The 19,729-nt window shown below is 41.3% G+C and overlaps 1 protein-coding gene across 2 annotated transcripts in view; it reads left to right on the top strand.

Annotated features, from left to right (window-relative positions):
* Nucleotides 1–18,166, top strand: part of LOC147888807 (beta-hexosaminidase 1-like) — a 231,326-nt gene extending 213,160 nt beyond the window's left edge. Inside the window, exons 14-16 of one of the 2 annotated variants that reach the window (XM_087392236.1) lie at nt 17,150–17,400; nt 17,492–17,700; nt 17,888–18,166. In XM_087392236.1, the coding sequence (XP_087248362.1) occupies nt 17,150–17,400; nt 17,492–17,661 (421 nt within the window). In that variant the 3' untranslated portion in view covers nt 17,662–17,700; nt 17,888–18,166. Of the gene's footprint in view, nt 1–17,149; nt 17,401–17,491 lie in introns of both variants that reach the window. The other variant, XM_087392235.1, reaches the window with a different exon arrangement.
* The last annotated feature ends 1,563 nt before the right edge of the window (nt 18,167–19,729 follow it).

Below are 19,729 nucleotides of genomic sequence, written 5' to 3'. Positions count from 1 at the left end.
CATGCCAAAACGCTGCTGAAGGTGGCTGTCTGACTCCTGCTACGGCTAACCTTGATTTTGAAATTGTGAGCCTGCAATTTGTCTTCAACACCTCGACATTAGGACCTCCTACCCTTTCCATCCCGAAGCCTACTGCTGGTACACGATTTTCAGCACCAGTATGATAGTCAATCTTTGGTGCGAGGTGGCTTCTTTCCTTTCTTCTTTGAGAATGTTCTCTCAACACATATTTGCTGTCTTTACTCTCACAAAATTACAGCAAATGAACATCTCCTCATTTAGAAATGGAAACCCCTGGTAATGCTCCCGATATCCCTTTAAGGTTACCTCGGGCATCACCCATCACCCAATATCGTGTTTAGATTTCACAACCAGCCCACTTTGGAGCCTTTGCATCGTGGGTCTTTTGTGTCACATGTCCTTCCACCAAGTTGGATCACATCCTCTATATTTTGCGTGAGACACCTCAACTTCACTACTTCCTTAGCACAATCCAGGTTGTGTTTCATGAGACACATAGATACCTAGAACCCGATTTTCCCTACGAGCTCGTTGTCCATCTTTGGAGAGACTTTTACCCCGCAGCTTCAACATCTGCAGGGTATTCTCCACCTCCTTTAGCTCCCAGATATCCTCCTGAGCAGGTTTCACCTTCCCCAAGATAGTATTTACATTCTGAAGGCACTACTTCTCCTAGATATCCTCCTCTTCTGACAACAGCTCCTTACCCTTTTCTGGATCCGTGACCAACTCCTATCCTCTCAAGAGCGGTAACCCCTACTTTGGCATGACTGGTGTTACCTCCTTCAGGAATTCCTCTACGAGATTTCCACGGGTGGCTCCATCTTGCCTCGCCTGCCCCATTCAGCATAAGCTATCTTAGGAGCAGCCCGGATCTTCCTCCAGAAATGGTACAAACTAGAGCACAATCTCATGCTCTTCTCACAGGGACCTCAGACATGTTGAACCACTCGCGTCCAACCTCGCCGGAGAATCCGAAAAAGACTCCTGAAGCGAATATACATGGTGAAGCATTACTTCAACTCCAGATTTCTCAACTTCAGGACATCATTTCCAATCTGGTCCAGAAAGTCCAGCAACTCCATAATTCTCGCAGTACAACACACAGAGGATGAGAAGATGCCACCCGACGACTATATGGACCTGATTCCACCAGAGGTAAAACGTTGAACTTTGTGCCCTCTACCGCTTACTTCAAGCTTCCAAAACTAAAAGACTTGACATAAAACTACCGGAAGCCTAGACTGGTTAGCGGAATAGCTGAATAGTTGACCAGTGGCTCGCTAAAATGCGCATGTATTTTGACACTGTTGACCTCACTGAAGGCAAGAAGATTGCCTTGGCAGCCTTCGTCCTCAAAGATACAGCTTTTCTTTGGTGGCAACGATGCTTAAAGGACGGAAAAAGTGTGCTAACTTGGGAACGTTTTGAACACGTGCTCCGTAAGTAGTTCATATCTACGGACTTCCGAGCACGCTCAAAACTTCGACAGTTGGAGCAAACGGGCTCCTTGTCTTCCTACATCTACTTGATATGTTGTACTCTGTACAGTCATAGGTTGCTATATCCCTACGTAATGAACATGTGCAACCATGACATTAGATATATAGGTATCCTGAGCCATGTCCAGGATACTTCAGCCCATACCATGGAGGGGGGTTTGTAGGCCATTCTATGGGCTATCCATAGGTGCCACTTATTCCTTGGTATGTGCCTCCACTCTCAGCTTTTGTAGCAATCTATTACAGCATCTCGTTTTTCTCCTTCTTGCTTCCATTTTCGTCTCCGAAGGAGTTCTTATCTTTTACCACCATGGGTTGCCTAAGAACATCGTCTCCGAAGGAGTTCTTAAGTTTACTAGTCACTTTTGGATTTCGCTTTTCGAATCCTTGGGTACAACTCTACTGTTAAATTCAGCATACCATCCAGAATTAGATGGCCAAATGAGTCAACCAAGTTCTAGAATAAATGCTCTGACACTATATTCAGTCACGCTTAGCAGATTGGGAAGAGCATCTGCCACTCCTCAAGTTTTCTTAGAAATAACTCTTTTCATAGTGCCATGAGCATGACTCCATTCTGGTTCAAGAAATGCACGATATTCCACTCCAAGTTAGGGATCCACTCCAAGTCAGGGATCATATGCGAAAAGCGCAAGTGCAATATCAATGGTCCACCAACAAACGTAGACGTCACCTTGAATTTGAAACTGGTGACATGGTGCTGTTATTGTAGCCCCACAAGGCTACAAGACGGTCAAGTCTATGTTTTCTAAGTTGCAACCGAGGTACTATGGACCTTTCCGGATCATCAAGAAACATTCACCTTAAGTTACAAATTGGAATTACCATCATCATGAAGTAAAATCCATCCGACATTTCATATTTCTTGGTTAAGGACATATATTCTAGGTGATGAGGCAGTTCCTCCTACAGGTGACTATGTCCCAAAAATCGAAGATGATTATGTTCTCCTTATTCTTAAGCGTATTCTGGACCATCGACAGCGAGAGACTTGACATCGACTCATTATGGAATTCCTTGTTCTTTGGCAAGATTTGGATGACTCTGATGCTACTTGGCAATCTGATGAAGACTTACAGTAGCACCCTGACATATTACATCAATATTTTCAGAATTTACAATGATAGTTTCTATTATCTCCTCCAGGGTCTTATTTTGAGTGGGACGGGATATCACTATCTGTGACGTATTTCTTTCTCTATACCTTAGACTTATGGATGGTTTGATGAATGGACACTTATTGAAGGGTATGTCCTTTTAACGGGACACCTCCTATGAGGCACAACCCTTCACAACAAGAGACACATCGACACTACCATTGTAATGTACCCTCTCATCAAGGGTCACACCCTTCACAAGGGGTACACACCCCTTCATGCACATACACTTTGGAGTACACACCTTTTCATGTGTGACTTTTCAGTCTCTATATAAGAGAGGCCCAATTGTATGGATAACACACTACAGACATTCAAGCAATACAAATATTCCTTGTTCTCTGCTTTCAATCTCTTTTTTGTTCCTTAGCATATTTTCTAAATATAGTAAATCTAGGATTTCTTACACGTACTGTTCCGTACCGTGGCTAATGTCTTGCTTGCTGGAAACCCCGTGCAATCCTGCACTCTCCTTCCGTAGTCAGCCTCTGCCTCAGATCTGCCCATCCGGAAATGCTTTCTTTGCCAGATACTTTCCTCTCCATGCTGTCCACATGGCAGTCCTTATGATGATCTAGAAGGTTTTTGAAGTCCTTACAAGAATCTACAGAGAAAGCGGGCCCTCTCGGATGTAACTGAAAGTACCAAGAGGTTTGCCATGATCATCAAGTATGCTGTGATAGGCTGCCTATCAATCTCTTCCAAAGAAGAGGGAAGGATTCTCCAAAGATTAATCCTGAAGCTGCTCCAAGCTTTTAGGATGAAAACCATAAGAGGGGAGAAAGGGATCTTAAGGTTCACCTGTTAGAATTATAGATATAATTCAGCAGTGACCAATGTAATTTAATAAGCTAGTTAGGGGCACTTTTCCCTCTCTAAGAGGTTTTTCCCCCTAACTGCAGTTAGTCCACTAACTATGGTTAGTGACTACTAAGGTTTTGTCACTAGGACAAAACCTTATCTTTCACTCATTCAGTTGTACTCTCACACTCTTCCATTGCAACTAAGCTCTCAAGCTTTCAGCTCTCAGTTCACTCTCTTGCTCTCTCTCTCTCCCCAAATCTTACATTTGGTATTAGAGCGGGTTCAAGAGCTCCGTGCTCCCTGCTCCCTTCAGCTCCTGCTGCACATTCGCCTCCATCACCAGCCCCACAGCTTCCTGCTCCAATCGTTCGTCGTCCGTACAATCTGTACGGACTGATTCCGTACAGTCTTGAAACGCACATGCGCGTACCTGTCGTACCTGTGTGTACCGTACATGTTGCTTCCGTACCTGTCGTACCTGTAATCTCGTCCGTACTGTACATGCGACGCCCTGCCATTCGCCATTTATCATCGTACAGATCATCACCGCCGTACTGCACGTGTAGCGTTGCCTTCCGTACTACCGTACAGCTTGTCGCCGTATGCTTGTACTTCGCTGTACTGTTTCGCAGATCCGTACGTCCATACTGCAGATCTGCTCGTCCGTACCGCACGTGTGTTTTCGTACGACTGTACAGTCCACGACCGTACAGTCCAGTTGCAAAAATCGTACCTGCACATCTGTACCTGCAGATCCGTACAGGGTTTCCTTTATCTACCAGTGATCCTTGGTAGGCATTCTTGCAGTTCTTCTGCAACATTTGGTGGTATTTGTGCAGACATTTGCAGTCTTTTGCAGTCATTTGGGTATTTTCGGGTTCGTAGTTGCTTGTGAAGCAGACATTGCAGGCAGATTCATAGGTTTAGCCCAAAAATTTGGGGCTTTCTGCTGAAATTGCAAAATTTGGGGCTTTCTGTGCTTGTGCCCCTTTCTGGTTGCAATTTCAAGCTCGAAATTTGGGGCTTTCAGTTTTGCAGTACAATTTCTTGCAGAAATTTGGGGATTTTGTGATGACACTGCAATTTCGCAGTGAAATTTGGGGCTTTTGCAAACAGAGCGCAATTCTTGCAACATTTGGGGCTTTTGATCAATTTGCCCCTTTCTGGTTGCAATTTCAGGCCTATTTTGGGGCTTTTGTGTCGGGAGAGCAATTTTGGAGATTTCAATTCATACTGCCTTTCTTCTTGAAGTGTTTTGTAGCACTTTTGGCAGATTCTGGAGAGTTTTTGATGCTTGGACAGATTTCTCATAGTGCAAGTGCAGAAATCTGAGTTGCATTTATAGCCAGTGCTTGGCTGTGTTTTTTTGGAGTTGTGCATTTCATTCCCAGTAAGGGAATTCAGTTTTGTATCTGCTAAAATCTCATTCTCAGATATGGCCCAACAAAATCAGAATGATTTTCAGTTCGGTGGTCTTTATCAGGAAGACAAGTTGGATGGTACCAACTACTCCCTCTTGAGTTTTATGGTACGCAATATTTTGATTTCTCGCAATTTATGGGATTATGTGAATGGGGGTGAGATCCGACCAGCAGGTATAGCACCTAATACCCCTCCCCAGCAAGGAGGTGGAAGAGGTCGTGCATAGGGTGCAGCTACAAGACAAGTTGGTGCAACTATAGCCACTACTCGAGAGCAGAAGAGATGGGATTCACGGGATGCCTTAGCTTTGTCATGCATCTCTCTTTCAGTGAAAAGATTTATCATTCTGCATATCCGGTCGTGTAAGACCTCGAAGGCAGCGTGGGATATCTTAGAAAGTATGTATGCAGCCCGGAATGATGCAAGGGTATCTTTCTTGAAAAGAGAGTTAAGTAATACACATATGGAAGAGGGTGACTCCATGTCAAACCACCTCACAAAGCTACAGGATCTCAGAGAGCAATTATTGAACATTGATGAGATTATTCCTGATTCAGAGATGATTACCACCACTCTGAATTCTCTTCCTGAGTCTTATCTCAGCTTTCATACCTCGCTGAACTTATCATTGAGGGGGGTACAAATCCTCTCACTTTTCATGAGTTGATAGGACTTCTGCTTCAGGAAGAGCAGACCAGGAAAAACTTGGCTTCACGTGCAGGTGAACAAGCTATGCTCTCAAAGTTCAAGTCAAAAACAAAGGGACAAGCAAAGACATCAGTAAATCAGCCTTCCAGTGGGTCAGGACAGCCTTCACAAAAGGCTAAAAATGATGCAAGTAAGCCCAAGAAGAAGGATTTTTGTCATTATTGCAAAAAGCCAGGTCATCACATTGCAGAATGCAGGAAAAGGCTTGCAAAAGAGAAGAAAAACAGCTCCGGTATGGCTGTTTCAGATTCAGCTCCTCATGCATCTGCTGACAGTGGGGATGCTGCAGCCAACTTTGTTGGACAAGATTATGCCTTTTTATCTTGCATTTCTGATTCTAGGCTGGCTGCTCCAAATGCTCGGGATAGTACAGCCACTTGTAATGATGATACATATGCCTTTTTGACTTGCCGTTATGATCCTTCCACGGATGCATTAGGTTTCAGTGTCCATGAAACACTGAATACTTGGTATTTTGACAGTGGTGCCTCCAAACATGTCACTTCTAGGAAGTGTCTCTTTTACTTCCTTGCATCCACCTCCTGTTGGTAAGAAAGTCACTTGTGCCTACAACTCGTCATATTTAGTACGTGGTACAGGAGAAGTTGAGCTTACCGCCATTGATAGCTTGGTTTTCAGACTTTCAGATGTCTTATATGTGCCTGGTATCACCAAGAATCTCCTTTCAGTGTCCACTCTTAACAGGGCTGGATTTCAGGTCATCTTTGAGGATGACAAATGTGCTGTCCGGGACAGAGAAAATGATTATGTCTTGAGATTATTTGGTACTCTGCTGCGTGGGCTTTTTCAACTTGATCTTTTTGAGAAAAGAGCAGCCCATGCTCTTGCAGTTTCTACTCCTACTGCTGCCATGCAGAATGCAGAGTTATGGCATGCCAGATATGGCCACATGCATTACAACAGCTTGATGACACTTCAAAAGCACTCTATGGTTGATGCATTGCCACCTCTTGAAATACCTCCTCCACATACCTGTGAAGGGTGCATTTTAGGCAAGATGCACAGATTCCCCTTCAAAAAGGATGGTTCAGTTAAAGCTGTCCGGAAATTACAGCTTATACACAGTGATGTCTGTGGTCCCATGAGGACTCCATCATTGGGTAATCATCTCTACTTTGTTACTTTTATTGATGATTACTCCAATTTTACTTGGATCTTTGGGCTGAAGCGCAAATCAGAAGTGTTCATGGTGTTTAAACACTTTTCAGCCATGGTTGAAAATGAAACTGGACTCAAGATACAGACATTGCACACAGATAGAGGTGGGGAATACTTGTCTGCAAATTTTGATGCTTTTTTGAAAGGCAAGGGTATTGTGCATCAGCTCACAGTGAGGCTGACCCCTCAGCAAAATGGCAAAGCTGAGAGGAAAAATAGAACTCTTATGGAGATGGACAGATGTATGCTGAAAAGCAAACACATGCCTCACAAATTCTGGCTTGAAGGTCTAATGTGTGCCAACTATATCTTAAATCAGGCTCCCACTAAGGCTTTGAAAACAAAAACTCCCTATGAAGTCTGGAATGGGAGAAAGCCTTCAATGGATCATTTCCGTGTCTTTGGATGCCTTGCATATGCTCATGTGCCAGTTGAATTTCGGCATAAGTTGTCAGATAAGGCAATTAAGTGCATATTTATTGGGTAGAGTGCAGAAAGCAAGGGGTACTGTCTCTACAATCTTGCTACACGCAAGATCATTGTCAGTAGAGATGTGATATTTGCAGAAAATTCAGCTCACACTCAGGCTGAATTTCATATGCCTTCTTCTTCAGAGGATGTTTTTGAGGGGTTGCTACCCATTGCCTTGGGTTCCCCTGCTGATATTTCTGATCTTGCTACACGCAAGATCATTGTCAGTAGAGATGTGATATTTGCAGAAAATTCAGCTCACACTCAGGCTGAATTTCATATGCCTTCTTCTTCAGAGGATGTTTTTGAGGGGTTGCTACCCATTGCCTTGGGTTCCCCTGCTGATATTTCTGATGCAAATCAGAATTTACAGCCACTTCCCCATGCTCCAGTTCAGCCACAGGATGTCTTGCCACCTCCACAGGCAGTGGAACAGATAGTTCAGCAAGAAATTGCAGACATATATGCAGCAAAAACAGTCCCAAACTAGCTGTTACAGACTCTCAGGGAGAGTAAGATTGATGCTCCATTACCTGGCAGGACTCGCAGTGTAGTAAGGCACATGGAAGGTGCTAATTCAGTGGAATCAGCATATGGAGGTACTCTTCTCGATGATGAGGAGCCTGCAACATTCGAAGAAGCAAAGGACAATGTGCATCATGCACGATGAGTTGCAGTCCATTAAGAAAAATCAGACTTGGGATGTCGTAGACTTGCCACCAGGTAAACATGCCATTGGTACACGATGGGTTTTCAAGGTGAAACGGAAGCCAGATGGCTCCATTGACAGATACAAGGCAATTTCCCAGGGGGGGTGACTTGCAGATGCATGCTTACAGTGATTCAGATTGGGCTGGTGATTATGACATTAGGCAGTCCACTAGTGGCAATTGTTTCTTTTTGGGTAAAGCTTGCATTTCCTAGCTGAGCAAGAAACAATCTACAGTGGCTACCTCATCATGTGAAGCTGAGTACAGGGCAGCTTTCACAGCAACAGTTGAATGTGTCTGGCTGCGACGTCCATTCCAAGGCATCCCAAAAGGGAGAAATATTATAAAATTGCTTTGGCCATGCAAAAAGCCCATTTACGTTTCATGCATAAGATCTACAAGAAAAGGTTGCAATTGCAAACTATAAGTTTTGCTAAGATCTCATAGAAAGTACCCAAAAGAGTGATTGGCCTCCATTGGTAACCGAATACTTGCACCTCCGCTCGGGATAAGATTAATGAGACCCTTTGTAAGTAAATCAACCATAGCACTAGAGTCCCAAAATGCCCTACTGGGCTGAGGTAACATGTTTCCCAATCTTGTCCCAAAAAGAAATGAAGGAGGGTGCAAACCCACCATCTAAGCCGAGACACTTGCCCTTGTGAAGGGCAAAAAGCGTAGTTCTGAATTCTAGATCGGTAAAAGGTGCATCAAGTAAGACTCTCATGTCTGATTATCTCTAGCATGCGTGTTAGGATCTGTAGAAAGGAGGCAGGTATAAAAATCAGAAGTAATACATAAGATATGATCGTAAAACCCTATTAGAGTCAATAAGCTAAGAAACACTTTCTCTACCATGTCTCGGGCTAATACATAAGATGACTTCCAGATGTGACAGTAAAACCCTATCAGAGTCAATAAGCTAAAAAACACTTTCTCTACCATGTCTCCGGCTAAATATAGAGAATATGTGTTTACTGACTCTTTCTCCCATTTGAATTCAAAATGACTCTTGTGCATGAAAGGCATACTCTGCTCTCTGATCTAAAAGAACTTGCATATGAGCCCTTGCCTGCAGCAAGGCGCTTCTGAATCCAAGCATTTGCAGGTTGGTTGTTCTCTTCCCTTTGTAGATGTGTTAACTACTGTTGCGGAGGCCAACCTACCATCTAAATTTCTTATGTCTCCTGGTAACGAGCAATAGAGTAATAAAAATCACTAATACCAAAGAGGGTTTCTACCACAAGTGAAGGAGAAGGCACTCTGCCCTACAAATGAGAGAACCAAATTTGCAACATTGCCTTTGTAAGGCCCTTCTTTGCATATGAAGCATTTAAAATCTTAATAGCGAGGCTAAAAAGTCATCAAAACCACTAGAAAACGATCCAAGATGAAAATCCCTGGTGAAAGGCAAGCAGAGCCACCTCTATCCACTTCCTAATCATCGATATAAAATCTATTAATCCACGCATGGATGGGCATATGACGTCTCCTCTTCGACCACGAAAATAGGAGTAAGGGAGACAGAGTATGGAAAGCATCATTTATCCAAGAATCTTTGCTGCTAAATTGAAAACTAGAGTTGCAACAGGCAGGCTTTTTGTCATTGAACACGTAACTACTAACCCAAAATTGAACTTGAATTCTAGCATTTTATCAAATTTTAAAGGAAAAAAAGGAAATGAGTAAAAATATGGATATAAGACACAACATAGGGTCGGTTAGGACTCGATCCTTCCTGCAAATATTAGGGGTGGTGATTTATTACTAACTTAGTGATGTCCACATTTTGGAAGGTAAAGCCCAACAAATACATGATAAGGTGATGCTCACAAGGGCTCATAATTGATCCTCGTTGCAGTCTATACAATATTGTTACATGGACTACAACCATATGCATAAAGATATCATAATCCTTCGATGTTGTATCCAGCTTGGATTTCTTTGCTCCTTCGCATCAAGAACATGCATTAAAAGAGAAGAATGTTGTAAGAATTCAGATTGAACACAAAGAATTTTGAATGAACGAGCAATTGAAAATATTTATGTGATAATATATAATATAATTATTATAAGCACACATAGTGTAGACAGAGAGGCGGCATGCTGTCTTTTCCAAAGAGTTATAATCCGAGGGGACGGGCTCTTCTCTGGGCATTGAGATTGAGAGCATCGCAAATATTAGCGCCAAGAATAAGTCTCGCGAACGGATAAGATATTGTCATATTACCTGAATGTCAATAATCATAATTGTAGTCAAACTACGATAAAGTCAACGGTCTCGCTTGGAACACTTATGGTTAGGAATCTGCCATTGGTCAAATTTCACACTGTTCTAGACGCCGAAGGGCCATGGACTATTGTAGGAGTTGTAAAGGCCAAATGTAGTGTTTCATTGGTGTTCATTGAGAGGCTATTCAGGAAGAACAAAGCTACCCACCTTACAACTTGGGATAGTGTCGTGTCTGCTTTTGCACAACGGCAAAAGCTACCTATTGAGCTAATGCATGTGCGTCACCAACCAAAACTGCTGATACTGTATACACACCTCAAAAGCTTCCTAATCGCTGCATCCGATAGGACGTTTGGTAGTGTTACCTTTTCGTGTCTTTCACAAGCATCTCCATGTCTACGATTTGCTCACCCTTCACTAACCTAGCATTGGGTTCGTGGAAATCCTTATATTTCAATCCATGCTCGTGTATGGCAGCCCTTGTTGGGGACCTGACATGTCAGAGATAGAGTGGACATGGGTGGAGCGCTTGCAGATCCTCATGCTCTCACGGAAGATCCGAAGGAAACCATCTGTACCACATCACATCATTCAGGCCGAGTTTGGTGCTTCTCCACTCACAGCTAGATGCAACCTTTTAGACCATCACATATCTACACCGGGTTAGATCATATGGGGACTGCACATCAGGGAGACAGAGGTTGCCATGGTTAGCTCTCGATTCCTCCATGAGGTTGGCAGCAGAGGGATACGAGCGATGTTGGTATGCATGGACTCACAGATGGTTTGTGAGACTAGGGTTTCACATCGATAGGATATACGGAGGATTACGTTCCGCTCCAGTCGTTTTTCTTTTCACTGTCATACCTAGATGTATTTGATTATGTATGATCAGACTTACGATTCAGCACGGGTGATGATGCTCGTTTTAGTAGCTCCACCCTTACTGGGATTTGTATCAGGTTTTCTTTAGTCTCATAGACCATCGGTGTTCCGAAGACTCTAATAAAATTTCTTTCTTTCTCTCTCCTGCCTCCCATTCTAACAAGAACAGTTGCCTTCTATTCGATTCCTTACACATAATTTTCTATCACAGCGCCGTCATCGATAGTCTCGTACTCAATTGAAGGTGCTGTTGGATTATGGATGCTTGTTGATCTTTCATTACGGGCAATCAAGGCAGGTTCAGCTTGCATGCTCCTTTGGAAGGTTGAGATTGGCAATTCGACTGATGACAATTCAGCTAGCAGTCGAAGAATGTAATAAGGGGCGTGGGTGTCTGCATTGCTTCTTTAATCTATCCCCTCTACTTTGCAATGAGGCCTATCCTTGAACAATGATTTTCAGTTGCAATCATTATCCTACCATTCCAGGTGAGTTTATTATTACTACTAGCGGAGTTTTTTCTCTGTGCGCATGTCTTTGCCGTGGATTTAACATTTTTTATAAATCTCTTCTATACGGATACTGAAGAAGATGATAAATATTGGAAAATTGTTAAGACAAACACTACTACTTTGATCCGATGGAACGTGATGTTGAACTTCAAAGTAGCATTGTGGTAGTTTGATCCATCTTCACATCCCAGTTTCACACCTCCTTTGAATTTGGGTTCTTATTTTCCTCTTCATGCCTTTCTTCTGCTTTATCATCCTTGATCCATCTTCACATTCCACTTTCAGACCTCCCCTGAAGTTGGGTTCTTGGTTTTCCTCTTCATTGCTATTCCAATCTATAGACATGTCTCCAGTCAAATTTTAAGCATCCCATCTTTTCCAATCTTTGAATTCCGCCGTCACACAATCATGAAACTTATACAAGTAATTTGAAGTGAACAGCTTTCTAGCTGCGTTGTGATTCCCTAATAGTGTTTATGTTGTCAAGAAGGCCAACTATAGAACTCGACTGTATTTGAAAAAGTTATGATCGTCATGGTGGCAAAACTGAGACTCTGGAAGTGTCAGGAAAGAGCATTAGGAGTAGTTTAGCGTCCCTTCTGTCGAGGGAACAATTCAATAGCTACTCCGTCTGTTGTTACCGATGCTCGAGTAGCTTGGAGACATTGCCCCGTTGATTTCGTCTCATCTAGTGTAGCCATTACCAAGTCTAATAAGCTCGAGCATTAATGCGTTTTTGTCTCTTTTAAGGTGCCTCAATTCGAAGGCATCAAGGAAACTTTGGCTACTTATTCCTCCAAATTGCGTGATCTCCATCGTACTACCAAAGACGATGGCCGAAATTGTAAGTTTTGAGATAAGCATGCTAGCATTCTCTGTAGCAACACTCGCGTCTCCTTGGAATACTCAGCAAAGAGTCCTCCTTGCTTAGCTTTTTTGCCTTGATAAATGGTCATGCAGCAGTCAAGAGCTTGCATCAATGCATAACAAAGCGCTTGTTGTGTAATTTGCAGAACGTGGAAGACCTTGATAGCAGAAAGCTAATTCAAGTAGCTTTGGTCCTTTTAGCTTTAATTACCTTTCTATATGCTTTTACACCATAAGGATCATCACGCATGGCTTTTGCCTTCAGGCTGGTCATGTAAAAAAGATAATTCCAAATCAATGACCTAAAATTATACACGTGGCTCAACGAGGGCTCAAGAAAACCAAAATTCCCCCTAGGCTACCTGTTGTAAAGAAAAGCATCCCAAGATGCTCTCTCAAGAGAGTGAATGCCGCCTTCCCTTCCCCTCTTTTTTGTCTGAAGGCAACTCCACCATGTTGAAGTCACGTCGAATAATCCATGAATTTGCAATGGGGCCCAAGAAAAAAGTTTCTTCCATAAAAGGACACGTTTTCCTCTATTGTTGGGGATATATAGGTTTTGAGAAGACCAACCTTGTATCCACCAATAAGGAGTAAGAGTCCATTGTGTTGTAGAGAGTGTGATGATGCCATATCCAACCGCAAGGGGGAGATACGAATCTGAAACTGAAATGACCGGAAAGCAGTTTGCCTATCTTTGCATACTCTTTACGATCCAGCTTGTGTTTCCGAAAACAGAATGTCAAGAATACTCCCACTGACACCTAGATGAAGCTAATTATGAATCAGCTACCCTCGGTTGTGGTATGGAACACCACCATGGCCTTGAATATTCGAGTTACAATCCTTATGAACTTGATGAAGTAGACTAGAAAACCTTACCTTACCTGGTGACAGAAACACCTCGCTCCTTTGAAGGAGATCTCCTAGAGTAGTGGAGGGGAGGAAAGTCCATAGGGAAAAGAATCCCCACACTTGTGGAGGAGGACACGCTATCGGTATGAACTAGAAGAATAGCATCAACAAAGGTGATGGGCATAAGCTCTGCCTCTCCAACATCGGCTAGAGGTGACAAAGAGTTCCTCTGAACCAAACACGGTATCTCAGTCTATAAGATCCCTACCTGCAAGAGCCAGGAGCCATATCCTTTCCTCGATTAATAGGAGGTTCTTGTAGAAAACCACCTACCATTCCTCTGAACCAAACATGGTATCTCAGTCTATAAGATCCCTACCTACAAGAGCCAGGAGCCACATCCTTCCCTCGATCAATAGGAGGTTCTTGTAGAAAACCACCTACCGGATGCGTCACCTATGAATAGGTTTATCCAAGCGTGTTTTTCAAGAGATTTAACAAATTATAACTTTTAGGAAACATGGTTTTTACACTTTTATTTTCACTAGAACTAGATCGCTTTATCATAAAAATATACATAATTGTTACTCATTCAATTTTACATAACATAAATTTTTTTCTTCATAGACATCCTTTGTACCCCTATTATTACCTAAAAAAAGTGTTGAAAAATAATTCCTTTAAGAAACATCCCTTATAATCACTCTCAATATAATAATATTATACATATATAATTACTTATTAAACACATTTTTATCAATATGACAAGATCTTTCTAGTATTTTAATAGCATAAATAACAAGATATTTATGGATATGTTTTTAAAGAAGTCTAAATTACTATAAATAATTATTAACTTGGGCTTATATATCACTCTCATAAAATACATGTAATATTTCATACTATATATGAAAGATTTTCCAAAATATAACCTCATAAATGTGCTCAAATGGGGTTTTTCGATCAATTTGAGTGGCTGAATGACTATATTTGGACATCGGATGTGAAAGTTATGCCACTTTTAAAAGTGTTGTCCATGGTATGGAATACCTACTTCAAAGGGGTTTCGTTGGCAAAACTACCTTGATGGCTTACTTCAATGAGGTTTCTTTAGGTAAACCCTTATGTGAGGCTAGGTTGAGAGAGGGTTTTCAATGTCATCCCCTATTAAGTAAAAGTTGTAAGAAGGATCATAAGGGAATTTTCATAGAGAAGTCTACTCTATATGTGGGTTTCTTCAAAAGCCATCCCATTATGTTACTCACCATTCCCAAAGATTCATGTAAAGATTTGTGTATAAAATAGGCATTGCTATAATACTTTGCATATTTCAAAGTGAAACTATGTTTTGTTCCGATCTATTTTTTCCATATTTTAACATAGTTGGAAGCTTTTTTTCTTCACTCGGACCATAGTTCAAAGAGACGTTTCAATACTTAGAAATGTGAAACGATTCAAAACGTTTTAAAACGTTTCAAAAAAATAGGGGGTGTTTCAAAAATTGAGTTTGTATATTTGGGTCTTAATAAATGCAAATTTTAAGCCCTGCATACATATAGTATACTGAAACTATGTAAACTAAGCTAAAAAAACACAAAATGCCTTCATACAATGCCTATAATGCCCACTGATTTTGGAGTACTCTAGTCTATAAGTTGTTTCTAGCTATTGTTACATAAGACTAGAGATAATTTAAATTAGAGTGTGAGCTTTGAACTTTAAAAATTAGTAATATAGAGACTGGTGTAGACATTGTAGTCTTGTTCACCTCCAATATTGTCTTGTCTAGAATGGAGATGATGCAACAGATGCAAGTGTGAGATTGGCTTGATTTGCTAGATACACATGCCTCATAGGATGAAGGCATACTTGTAAGTAAAACAAACACAGCTTCTTCTTCATTGATAGTGACTCCAACACCATTGAGTTGATCAATAAGTCAATGGATGTCATTAACATGAGTTGCCACACTACTTTTCCATCAGATATAGTTTCTTCCTTAAGAATAATATTGCAACAGCATTAGGTTGACCAAAAATTGATTTCAGCCTATTCCATGCTTCATTAGAACTTTTGGCAAAGATGGTTTGATGTCTTTGATTGTCAGCAAGTCCACAAATGATGAAAGACAATGCTTTAGTATGTTGGCATACCCATTGGTTGGTTAGATCTCGATTAGATGCAGGCTTTGTATCAGTCTCACTGACTCTACTCCGAAGATCTCTTCCAATCGATCCATATTGCATCTTGGTACACCATGTGTGATACTTGGAACCATAAAAAATTTCACTCTTGTCTAAAAAAGTGCTAGAAAATGTGTCATCTTTCACTAAGGTTTGCATTCACAAGGGAGAGGAGTTGTCCTTTAAAACTCAAGGATTACGAGGCTTCGGTTTCACACCTCAACAGCTTGATGGCGTGCTCGACCATAGTCAGTTTTTCTACACAGATCAAAACGTTAGTTTTCTCACTCTGATCAGTACCTCAAAAACTCACAACCATGTTTAGGTTCATATCTGAAACTCAGATCAGCATATCCAACCTTTCTTTGTCATCAAGATTCTGACGATGCTCACCAAAAAATATGAAGAATCTCCAAAGAGACTGTTTTGACAACTATAACAGTGTAATAGTGCAGGAACAGCTTCAAATTGAGACTTACACAGAGAAAATGCTTGTTGGAAGTAGAGGAAACCACCAAGTAATTGTTCTTAAATGCTTTTGCAGTCTACTGAGCTGTAAGAAAGCAGCCACTTTAGTCTGTATGCACACAGACTTCTGATGGCATCACCGATAGGAAACAAATCTGCACACTGGCTCAAGTATCTCACTGAGTTTGAGAGGTAAACTATTAGTGACAGAATCGTCCGTTCTGTATGGTCTCGTTGTAGCCAGCATAAGATGAGAAATTTTTACAGAAGTTCTTTTTTAGATCAGCATAGTGGAATCATATTTTCAGAAGTCGTCAATCCAAAAAACTGATTCAGCATGAAGAAAATCAGGAGCCGATTCATATAGAGAAGCCTCCAATTCTATTATCGAAGAATATTGCCACCCAGTTGAAGCAGCGTCAAGAGAGCTTGCAGAAATTCAGAAGGCAGGAATGACGACCGATAACGACTTCACGTGGAAATAAGATCTCCTCAGGTGCAGGGACTCAATTCTAATAGAACCTTTTTAGATGCAGGCTTCACATTGGCTTGCAGCAGTACCAGGACAAAATATAAGAGAAGGCTCTTAGCATATCATTCTTTTCTTAGTAATTTGGGATCTGTTGCTGCTGCCAATGACCTGACCACTACAGGCACTCCCAATCCTGTACTGTGTGATGCCAGGTATAATTTCCTGTCTGGAATCCTGTGGAGAAGTGAAGCAAGAGAGATCTGCTTAAGAATCTGATATGCAGAGTACAGCGGAAGTAGTGAGTATGAAGAGTATAACGAAGTCATGAGATCTGCTTTAGAATCGGAGTATGAATACAGTGTAAGTCATAAGAGAAATCAACTGTGGGCCTGTAATGCAGAAGATCATGCATAATCTCATCACCTATCTTGCCAGTGGACTCAAAGGATCTTACCTATCTCTTGGGGGAAATTTGTCGACTCCACCGTACTGGGCCCCAGTTGCATTAGTTCACCACAAAATAACCATTGCAAGAAACAAAGCAGGGAAAATGGATCTTCGATATGTTTTCTTAACTCTTCTAGCAATAGAAAGTCTACCCTAAACGTATAATCCTCTTAAGCATCTACATTCATGTGTCCTATTTTGACAATAAACTGTCTTCTTTGGTGTCTCATAGGTTGGGGTCAGGAGTGGCACCTAAGATCGTTGCAAAGGGGTTCAAGTGCATTGTAAGTAACCAGGATGTCTGGTACTTGGATCACCTGAACGTCCTATGGGAAAGTGTCTACATGAATGAACCATTGCTTGGAATTACAAATTCTTCAGAACAAGACCTTGTAATAGGTGGTGAAGTCTGTATGTGGGGCGAAACAGTGGATGCATCTGATTTACTCCAGACAATATGGCCTCGTGCTGCAGCTGCTGCAGGTGTCTCAATTTGCTGACCCTCAAGCCTTTCTCAGTATTTTATGAAATGCCAATCTGTAGTGGACTTAAGTGGTTATGATATTGGATGCAGAGCGGTTGTGGAGCCCTGTAGCATATACTGCAAATAGCCTTGATGAAGCAGGAGTGAGACTCGAATCTTTCAGATGTTTGCTGAATCAACGAAATATAGCAGCAGCTCCGGTGACCAATCAGCTTGCGAGGGAGGCACCCTCAGGCCCTGGTTCCTGTTATTGGCAGTGATTATGAACAACTGTTGTCAGGGGCCGTGCTCTAGAAAGGGTAAGTTATGGGCAGAACTGGAAGGTCTGTAATCCTATCTTGGAAACACAATGAAACTTTGAAATCAATTGCCAGGGTAGATCTGATTGGTATTTTTTGGGAATATAGCGTTTCTTATGGCATGGATTTCTTATGTACATAAAGATGATGAAATGGCCATAATTGCTAGCATCAATTCACATGACAGGTAATATTGCACGGCAGCAAACAAATAGCCATGGTTGAGGGTGTAACACTCTATTGCTGTGTAAACATAACTTGTAGTTGATAATTGTATTTCTCTTAAGTCTCTTCTTTTCACCAGCTTTCAAATCAGTAGTCCAGCTAACATTGGGATACAGCTCCCGTCTATGCCACCCGCCTCTATGATACCCTCCTACTACACGATGGTTTTGTGGAAATATTTTGAACTACAAGCTGCTCTAGTTTCATGATTCATATCAATCGGCAAAGGGGGTAAGATTAATTAAAAAGCAGCTCTGATAGCATTCTGATAGAATTTTCGTGCATTGCAATTTATAAAAAGTATGCTGCGCTTCAACATAGGAGTTGTCTTTGTTTATGATCTTAACAATGTTATAATTAATAGTGAAACAGAATGAAAATTTGGTCGTCCTTAAAGGAATTGCAGCTTAGCATCATGTCAAGGGAGTGTAGAAGGAATTTTGAAGTTCATACATAGAAACTTGTATGACCAAAGATGACTGATTATTCAAAGGTCTGTGTCATCAAGGACATCGGAGAAAATTTCTCTTCAAGGGGAGGGTTGAGTGAAGCTTGAAGTTCAAACAAAGAGATTTATATGGCCAGAGATGACGGATTATTCAAAGGTTTGTGTCATCAAGGACAAACGAGAGGTCTCTTTCCATATGTAAAGAATTGAGAATGAAGTTACTCTATACATCCACATGCATTTATGTCATGAAGACACCACATCACAAGGCCACTCAACACCACAACATTAAAAAAAGCATGATTAGCAGGCGCACAACCCCACAGCCATAAATGGACAAAAGGAATAGATTTATAACATTAGATTTAGATATGAGTGAGTACAAATGCCTCAAAAAATGCAATCTAGAGATCGAAGATAGGTGCAATCTTACAACTGACATTTGAGAACCTACTTGGGATGTATTTGAGAATATGGCTAGTGTTGCAAATAACATTACAATTTCCATGTTGACTAAGAAGCTATGTGCGTGTTTTGAAGATCTAGTGGTAGTACTCTAATGTAAGCAAGCATGTTCCTAGGTACAAATAACATCTTAGATGATGTTCAACGTTAGTATCTTTGCAAGTTCTAGGAGCAACTAACATCCCTTAGCAAGTCTCGCCATTGAGTACTTGATCAGTGTTGCAAATTACCAAAAACATCAATATCAATTAGCATCGCTTAGAGCTATAGACTAGTGGGAAGTGGATGAAGGGAGAAGACACAAGTAGTTTAATGGGATGATGCATGGATGTGGTAGCAGAATAGGGATGAATTCACTTTGGATATTAACATTGTTGCTTTCTGGTTGAGTCCAGAAGCAATCAATCACCAAAAACTTGCTTGGAATAACATATGTAGGGTTTTTATAAGCGTAAGATAGTCCTATATGTCTAGATAACGCCAAAACTTGGAAGCACCACCATTCAATATTTGAAGGATGTCCAAGTTTCCATACAAGCAGAAATCATTAGTACAAAATTTGACAATATCAAATGGCTTTCTATTGAAGCTATGTATAGGGGGGGAAGAGAGAGAGTGAGGACACTAGTAGTTTGATGAGATGATGGAGTGGTGCAAGAGGGGAGGGACATATATCACTTTTACTACTTACATCGTTGCCATACTCAAGGATCTAGAGTGATTGGCCACAAAAACTTGCATAGGTAATTAAATACCATATGGAGGACTTGTGAGGAGCTTAATATAGCTCTACCTATGGGATTTAGACGTCCAACCTCATTTATAACTATTTGAGCCCTACAATGCTTATTATAGGTTTTGGCGTCATACTAGGGAGATTCGGACTCAAGA

The sequence above is a fragment of the Dipteris shenzhenensis genome, chromosome 21, assembly GCF_047967505.1.
Source record: "Dipteris shenzhenensis isolate YYH24624 ecotype China chromosome 21, Dip_SZ_1.0, whole genome shotgun sequence".
Lineage (NCBI taxonomy): Eukaryota > Viridiplantae > Streptophyta > Polypodiopsida > Gleicheniales > Dipteridaceae > Dipteris > Dipteris shenzhenensis.
Note: the sequence above shows the minus strand (reverse complement) of the source record. Positions and strands in the feature narration are given on the sequence as shown.